The sequence below is a fragment of the Coenobita brevimanus genome, chromosome 74 (genome assembly GCF_032717465.1).
Source record: "Coenobita brevimanus isolate Jiangsu-jjx chromosome 74, ASM3271746v2, whole genome shotgun sequence".
Taxonomy (NCBI): Eukaryota; Metazoa; Arthropoda; class Malacostraca; order Decapoda; family Coenobitidae; genus Coenobita; species Coenobita brevimanus.
This window is the reverse complement of record NC_137027.1, coordinates 5882650-5891944: the sequence shown is the minus strand read 5'-3', so window position 1 is coordinate 5891944 and position 9295 is coordinate 5882650. Positions and strand designations below refer to the sequence as shown.

The window sequence follows — 9295 nt, the reverse complement described above, 5'->3', positions numbered from 1 at the left end:
ACCAGCACCACCACTACCCCCCCCCACATTACTACTATCACCAACACCACCGTCACTACCACCATCATCACAACCTCCAACACAACTATCATCATTACCAGTACCACTACCATATCACCACCACTACCACCGCTACCGCCATTGCCTCAGCACCACCGCTGCCATCACCACCACCACTACAAACACCACCACCATTACCACCACCACTACAACCACCACCACCATCACCATTACCACCAGTCATTCATTCTGACGAGTTTAATTATCATCGAAAGTTCCAGACAGCATCATCACCACCACCACCATCACTAACATCACCACCACCATTAGACTTTCCATCCTCTAAGCAATCACACACACACACACACACACACACACACACTTGCTATCTCCGCCTGCTCATCAACGCTCATGGTCTATTTGTGGCGGTTTAATTATCAGCTCCAAGACACTTGTGGTCTTACTCCCACTATCAGCCTTATCATCTTTATTGCTGCAGTGTCATTATCATTTTCGTCATTGGCATCTTTATCATGACCAACACTAGCGTTATCAATGTTTTCCTTATCAGTTTTGTCATTATCATTATTATCACTGGTATTATCATCATTATTATTATCAGCATTTCCATAATTATCATTAGTGTCATAATTATCATCACCGTCATCGGATCATGTAATTTCGTTGGCTTAAGAGATTTTACAGCATCTCTTCCTAAGCGAAGAACTTATGTCATATAATAAATATCCCTCCCAACCCCTTTCATCTGTTGATGACCAAATCAAGTCAGAGTGGATGGTCGATTTTCATTCCTGTCTCATAACCATTGCTCATGAGGAGGAATGGCCCAATTATGTTAGGTGTAGACAAACCGAGTAGTGTAGCTGTGTATGATCCACAATAATTATGAACTTTAGGAGGTTAAGAAAAAAAAAAACACTGTGAGAACACTTGTGTGTGTGTGTGTGTGTGTTTGTGTGTTTTTATATATATATATATATATATATATATATATATATATATATATATATATATATATATATACAGATAGATAGATAGATAGATATAGATAGATAGATAGGATAGATAGATAGATAGAATCACAGCCATCATACAATATACAATTATCTGCAGCAATCAGTTAACAATATGTACTAGATACAGTAATTACAAGCAAGGGAGAGGACATCACAAATACCCATCTCTTCTCTGATCCCTGGTCTCTACAAGGTTTAAAATATTTTTCACACGTTTTCTTTTATAATTAAACATTGCCTCGAGTCAGTGGTGGTGCCAGGAGTCACTGGGTTAAAAGAGTGAACAAAAACTAAAAAGAAGCAAAGTTACAGGCTTCGAAAAATGCTGGAACTGGGTGTGTAAATTTTTTTCAGAGTATGAATCTGAATCACAGTGTTTCTTCTTTAGGTCCATGTGTTCAAATATTCACATCAACCCTGGGGAGAGGTACCCAGCTCGCCCCACTTTAGAACTGTGACGTTGCTGATGGCCATACTGTTCCGACTTTAAACGTGATGTTGGAGATGGCCACAGTGTTCTAACTTTACAACTCTGATGTCGGACCTGGCCGGTGTTCCGATATTAGAACTCCGATGCAGGAACTGGCCACACCATTAAGTCCAAACCTGGTGGCTGAGGCGTCACATATAAACCACTTGAACCCCTCAGTTCAGGTGACATTTTTCACCTTATTCTTGTTATTTCCAGACGATTTTATTCGGCTTAGGAGAAACGTCGAGCTGGAAAGGTTGGGTGAAGTTTGGATAAAGCCTTAATAAATCCATGCTATACGAGACGCCTTTCCTGTGTAGAATAACATTTCTTGGTAATTATGTAATGGCAAGAATAAACTAAAAAGAAAGTCACCGGGATTTAATGGGTTAGTATCATATGCAGGAAAGTTGGCTCAGATTCAAGGGCTACTACAGTACATATGTACAGTATTTAATTGATTACATTCCTATCTGCGTTAGACATACTCGTATATAATATCCACCTGATAAATAATGTACTCAGAGGAACTTATACTCACATCTAAATAAGCTGAAACATCATCTGATTTTAAAAAATGTGAACTGTTGAACTGAGGGTACAATTCACATATGTAATTTTTAAATCATATAATAATAATAATAATAATAATAATAATACCGGTACATTACACCCTTTACGTTTGATACTTAAACACTAACACCTTAAATACTACGTCAAGATTCCATTATGACACTGACCTGATTGTAAGACTATCCCTTGACCACCTGCACTCAACATCGACACACTTCATCCTTGACTGACCTTCAGCTCTTCCACAAAGCTTGATTCAGATGGGAATAAAACTGTTTGAGTTATACTGTCCACACACACACACACACACACACACACACACACACACACACACACACACACACACACGAAAACTATACATCTCCGAACAGATATGATAATAATAATAATAATAATAATAACTGGACAAAAAGGACATCCTACAGCAGCAGGACCTCATACGACGGCATCCTAGGACATCTTAGGACAACACGAGATTCATCAGGGCATCACAGGACATCTACGGACACATCACAACATCTCATACTTTTTAACACCAACTTGACCCAGATATTCATCCTTTTCCAACTTACTTCACGTAGTTCAGTGAAAGATAAGGGCAATGCTACTGGTCTACATCCTTTCCAATGCACTTGTCTTAACTATACTCGTTTCACATTAACCTGGTCTAACTAAAATTGACATCTCTTCACCTCTAGTGCTGAAATGTAGTAAGAGACTAGCACAAGAACAGCGTTAAAAACAAAGAAGCGCTATGGAGAGGATGTACAGCCAAAGTATTGTCTATATTTTGCCATCAAGCCACGAAAAATAAGCTGCAAAAGGACAAAAATCTGGTCAAGTTAAGGTGAAAGGAGAGCAGTATGGCATTCCAATGTTAATCTCTTGCCAAAACTCAGCAGTGACAATGCAAACACGGCAATTTGGCGATAAGCTGGAGTAAAAAGGGTTCAGTATCCAAGGAGTTTCCAGGCCACGGTAGGACAGGTGAGGTTAACTAGTCTTTCCATGTGAACAGAAGTGGCAGGGAGAGGAGAGGGTCGGTGTTGCGGGGGTTCCTCATCCAAATTGTCCACCTCCGCTCCATCAGATCAAACACTCCTGCAACGGGTACGAAAGATGCCGAGTTAAGTTAGGTTAGGGTCATGGGCGTAGATCCTGGAGGAGATGATACGATAAATCCCCTCTGCATATCATCCCTCTCCCTTCTACAATTCAAGCAATCCAGAAAATGCAAATTTAAACCTACAATTACCATCAAAATACTTATCCTTTAAACTAATAATAATATTATTCTAAAAATATGAAAACTCAAACTGCAGAAAATATTATAGCATCAGGAAATGCAAACTGATCCGAAGCAGTAAGTTAAGCTTTAAAAACGAGCGCAAGTAACGATATGCTGCTGTTTTTCTTGTCCTTGTGCTGCTTATCTGACATTTTGCTTACTTTAATAAATCTACATACAAACAGTTGTATCAGCTCACTTCTCTCGGTGATGGCCTTCTTTCTCTTTGAGCACTCTTTAGTTTTGGTTAGTCATTTCCCCCAGCTGCCCCAGAAATCGGAATAAATTTATGCCAATGGTTAGGGCAGACTTGGCTTCCTTCCTCTCCTCCTTGCACATTTTTCTCTCTTTCTCATTATTCCTTATTCTCCCTTCCCCTCCAATTCCTTATTTCCTCTCCCTCTATTTCTCTTTCTCCTTATTTCCTCTCCCTCCATTTCTCTTTCTCCCTTTACCTCCTGTTCCTTAATCTCCTCTCCTTCCATTTCTCCCCTCCCCCACCCTTCTCCCTTTCCCTCCAATTTTTTTATCTCCTCTCCCTCCATTTCCCTCTACCTTTTCCCTTCAAAACTCACCAAAAGTCAATGTCTGCATCTCCTTCCTCATTTGTACATTCTTCTTTCCTGTCTCACTTATTTAATTTATTTATTTCTCCCTATTGTCCATTACCTGATGCTCTCTCCTTCCTTTTCCTCCCAGCAGTTCATCCATTGCTGTTTTTCCTTTTTCTTTTTTTAAAACCAAATTTCACCATCCTGTCCCTCTACAATCAGCCTTCTTTCCCCTTCCTGCCCCTTCATTCTTATTGTTATCTTCCTCTCCCCCTCCCCTCCCCAATTCTCTCTCCTTACCCCATTTTCTTCCCTTCTTTCCTTCTCCCTTCCTTCCTCATTTCTCTCTCCTTCCACAACTGACCCAGCCCTACTGTTTTCATAAAGTCTAGATATTTTCCCGTCATTTCTTCCTTGCACATTTCCCTCTTTCTCATTATCACCCGTCCTCTCTTTTTTCGAAGCCCTATTCTCTCTCTCTCTCTCTCTCTCTCTCTGCAACTCACCCAGCGCCACTGTTTTCACGAAGTCCGGGTCTCCTCCCTCTCTGAAGAACGGATATACTGTGTCATGTGTGTCTGACAGCAGATCCAGGAGTGCTTCTCGGGTCTCTGGCGGGCAGCACTCCTTGGCCCTTGCGTGGCGATGGTCACTGGACGCCATGCACAATTCATTCTTCTCGGGAATACTCAGTCGAAGGTACCTAAAACAAGAAGAACGCCATACACAAATCATTACCAGTTGCAGATACCCAAAACAAGAAGAATGCCCTACACAATCTACCATCAGTCGCAGGCACCGTCCCTGACAGATGATCGTCATACACAAATCATTCATCTCAGGGATACTCAGTCGCAGGTATCACGAACAAGAAGTACGAGATACAGAAAGTATAGAAATCATTCATCTAGAGAATACTCAGTCATAGGTACCAAGAACAGGAAGAACGCCGTACACCAATCATTATCAGCAGTAGGTACCTAAAACAAGAAGACCGCCATCTACAAGTCATTCAGCTCAAGGATACTCAGTTGACGGTATTAACAGCACCTAGAACAAGAAGAACGATGATCGTAATTTTCATGGACAGATCCGAAAGTGTAAACTTGGCTGACTGCTATTTTTAGGATCAGTCTTACTCTTAACTGTTGTTAACCTCTTCCACTGATGTTGGAAAGAGACGCCTTCACGTGGCGGCATAGATATACAAACATGTCTCAACTCCCTCCCCATCCTCCAAAAGGAAATGGCTTGAATGCAGTAGAAGGACAACTCTAGCCTTCATTTCACTTGGTTCATGTTCATGTGAACCTGGGGCCAAAAGGAAAAAAAAAAAAAAACAGTCTCTATCTGATGACGATTCTTTTTTCTAATGCAGGAATATCTCTAGGACCGGCCAAGTCAGTTAGCCGCACACTAAGGATTTTCACATACATGGTGCTTCACTCTGGCGAACCTCCAGATAGTTCTACATTTACTTAGTACTTGATTACTTGTTCGTTTTATTGTTTGCTTCAGACAATTTTATTTCATATTTGGTACGGAAATCAGATTATGATGGGATTGATTTAGACTGCTAACCATGTCACTAAAAGCGGTTTCTCCAAAGTTAAGAGATTCGAACAGAGGTATAAACCAAATAAGTCACCAGTTTTAAGGGATTAAGAAAAGAGTGGGATGTTGTGTATTAGACACTGCCTACTGCTGTCTGTTTTGTACATATATCTGGTACGATTTATTGAATGTCCTGTCTTTATTCCGTATTATAATTATGGAAAGAAACATTCAGATTCTCTTTCCCATTCATCTCTCTCTCCCTTACGATCAATCTGTCTTCCTGTCTATCTCTCCCTCCCCCTCTTCCCCCTCCTTTGTCTCTGTCACTGTCTGTCTGTCTGTCTGTCTGTCTGTCTCTGTCTCTCTCTCTCTCTTGTTTTCCCCCCCTTACTTATTGGTATGAATAAGGTGCTCTCCGGGGCTGATGGTAAGTATTGACATTGGGCTCCCCTCAGCATCCTCTGCCGGGCCCACTTCAGCATTATGGAAGAGGTGGTCGCCCTCTTGCCTGGTGAAGCTCATGTTAACGCTGAACCCGTCTGCTGAGCCTGTGCCGCGGTCCCTTAGAATCTGTTGAGCCACCTCCATCGTCTTGGCGGACAGCAGGGCGCGGCAGAGGAAATGGCGGGCTGGGGGATATGCAAATCCAGATATAGTATATGGCTAAGGAATAAGGCATTAGGGAGACGGACAGAAGGCTAGAAATTATGGCTATAGGTAAATAGATAAGATGATGTTTTGTGGCTATAGGAGGACTCATATAAGACAAGGAATCAAGGCTATAGGAAGAATAGATATAAGGATAGGGTTTAAGGATACAGGAATATAAAAAGATTTTAAGATTACGGGCAGATAAATTCACAAGGGATCAAAGCTATAGGTAGAATTAATATTTTAAGGCAAGGGCTCAAGGCTATAGGAGGATAGATACACGGAGAGGGATTAATGGTACATGAATATAATGAGATATTAAGGTTACAGGTAGATAATTGCACAAAAAATCAAGGACACAGGTAAACAGATAATAATACTCACGGGTCTTGCCAGCGAGGACCTTTTCCGGCATTATAACATTAATTGAGTAGACGAGGCCGTGGTGGTTATATCCCATGCAGAACCCTGGCAGGTGCCCCGCGTAGCAGAGGGCCGTGAACCCCTCGCTTGTGGTGCCCAGCTTGCCCTGTGGCTCCTCTTCCTTGATGTGAGCTGAGACGAGGTACACGTGGTTCAAGGTCTCAGGTAACGCGTCTTCAGTGTGCCCCAGAAGAACCTGACAGAGGGTGGAGTTGGAGTTAGAGTTGAGAGAGAGAGAGAGAGAGAGAGAGAGAGAAATTTAAGTCAAATGTAGAACTGACTTGTGCCTTCTAATGTTATTCGTATCTTCATCTCACAGAAACGGTTATCATAGTCAGACTTCTTTAAAACAAACAGCCCCATAAAGACCAATAGTTCTGTTGCTGTTTGCTTTCTTTTGTACTACTCTCTACACAAGAGCCGCCTCGAATACCATACAACTGATTATAGAAGGTTGAGAGGAGGGAGATTTCTTTTATTTTTCACTTAGTCCCTTCTCTGAGGTCAACAGTCCTCTTACGTGCCTAATACCTTCACGTCACCATTTCGGTGCTAATAACCACCGTCCACATTGACTACATGTTAAGTCTGCTTCATTCAGGAATTATGCAATGATACTGAAAGGGGATTATGACATGTCCGTGGATGGTATGGAAGATCAAATCTGTTTTAGCGAAATTCAAATACTCAGCTGTTCCCTGCCCCAGTCTGGGATCAAACTCACGTTCTTTTCGGCAGTGATAATTTTTCTAACCACCTGACGACCAGACTGGAGGACACATTTACTGTACATTTTCATTATTCTTTAATCGAGAGTAGGAATGGCACAAGTTAGCCTTCTTATGTTTGCGTCAACTTTTACTGCTGTATCTGACTTAACACCAAAATATTCTATTCAGTGAAGGGGCAGTCATAGGAGCCTCAAAATGTTCGAGATGAGAGAAATGAGGGTCATTTTCCTTAAACGATGATGAATATGGACTAAAATTATCGCCTTTTCATTTAACAATTTATTTTTCACTGCCCTGTAAACAGAAATATTCCTGAGGTTCCAATAATTCATTTCAGACGCTTATTTACTTACTTTTTTTTTTTTTTTTTTTGTAATTCATTATCTCTTTTTTGTTCGTTTAGTTTTATCGTGATCTTTACAAAGCAGATTTTACAAGGTGTGGCCAAGCATGTTTATTTAACTGGTTTAGGTTTCTTGTCTGAGGAATAATAATGAAACCTGACATTAAAAGATGACATGCTATGCACGCGCACCCACACAGATGTAGGCATATGAACACACAAGCATGTACTCACACAAACAGAGAAATGCACATTCTCTCACACAAATACAAATCCACAAACAAACACAAAGTGCACACACAAGCACAATCACAAACAACCACAAACACAAAACCCATACAGAAACACAAATACACACGCTTAACAGTTAACACACACACTGAACAAAGCAGACAGCCCTCTATGGAAAAGTGCAGGAGAGAACGCTATGTGTAGGGCTTCCTCTGACTGGCTTACCGTGGTGGTAGGGTTTTTGTACTGACTTTGTACTCACTCATTTGTGGTGTTGCACTCAACGTGTTGTTACCCCCGCCAACGGAGTTGGAAGAGGTTATGTATTCACCCCTGTTTGTTTGTTTATTTGTACACAAGATATCTCCAAATGTCACTGATGGATTTCAATGAATTTCTGTGGGTATGTGGGTCATGGTCCAAGGAAGAGTTGATTAAATTTTTGTGGAGATGAGTTCTAGGCCCAGTACATGACTAGTTTCTGTGTCCACAAGTGATATCTAGAAGTTATCGATGGATTTCTATGAAATTATGCGGATATGTGGGTCATGGGCCAAGAAAGAGTCGATTAAATTTTGGTGGTGATCTGAGTTGTCTGGTACAGGCATTGGCGGTGTTAGCTCTGGGTGTTGCATTCTTATTTTTATTGTGGTTGTGGGGTTATTGTACTCTAACTGGTTCTGTACTCAATCTGTTATGGAGTTTTTGTTTTTCTACTCACTCTGCTGTCACTGTGATGGTGAGGTTTGTACTCAAACTGGATTTGTAGTCACTTTTATGAGGGTGTTGTAGTCACTGTGATATTATTGTGATGGCGGGGTTTGTACTCGACCTGGCTTTGTACTCACTCCTATGAATGTGCTTTACTCACTGTGTTGGTGATGCAGTGGTGGTTAGGTGGATTTCCGTTGTTAAGTTGTTCGCTTTTTTTTTTTTTTTTTTGTCCTTTTTAATGGAAGCTTTGTACTCACTATTAGGAAGGTCTTTGTATTCTCTCTTTCTTTGAAGTTTGTCTGTCTGCCTATCTGTCTGTCCGTCTGTCTGTCTGTCTATCTGTCTGTCTCTCTCTCTCTCTTCTCTCTTCTCTCTCTCCAGTATCTACCTATCTACCTACCATATCAATTTATATTTTGTATCCATCTATCAACCTATCTCTGTCTATATCTACAGTTGTCTCTGTCCTCTCAGGCTGTATTTCCACGTATAAAAGTGAAATCATATGTTTCGTGTATGTATTGTCGCGAAACATGGCCACTAAAAGAATATAAACTTAGCAGATTTAAGCTTACTAATAAAAGAATGGCGAGGTGAATGCACGACGCCACACATAGAAAGAGAGCAGTATGTTTAGATGCAGACCCTTCAGTACAATAACGTCTTCATTATTTCTTACTTGCAACCTTCAGACGATTTTATTCAGTTGAGAGATTAATCTAAG

At 40.9% G+C, this 9295-nt stretch overlaps 1 protein-coding gene across 1 annotated transcript in view; it reads right to left on the bottom strand.

Annotated features, from left to right (window-relative positions):
• Nucleotides 1-2742: 2742 nt before the first annotated feature.
• t (C45 family peptidase tan) overlaps nucleotides 2743-9295 on the bottom strand; it is a 36898-nt gene continuing 30345 nt past the window's right edge. The window contains exons 5-8 of the mRNA XM_080278569.1: nucleotides 6514-6748; nucleotides 5870-6107; nucleotides 4428-4624; nucleotides 2743-3183 (exon numbers count right to left, since the gene is read on the bottom strand). Of these exons, the coding sequence (XP_080134695.1) occupies nucleotides 3080-3183; nucleotides 4428-4624; nucleotides 5870-6107; nucleotides 6514-6748 (774 nt within the window). The 3' untranslated portion in view covers nucleotides 2743-3079. The remainder of the gene's footprint in view (nucleotides 3184-4427; nucleotides 4625-5869; nucleotides 6108-6513; nucleotides 6749-9295) is intronic.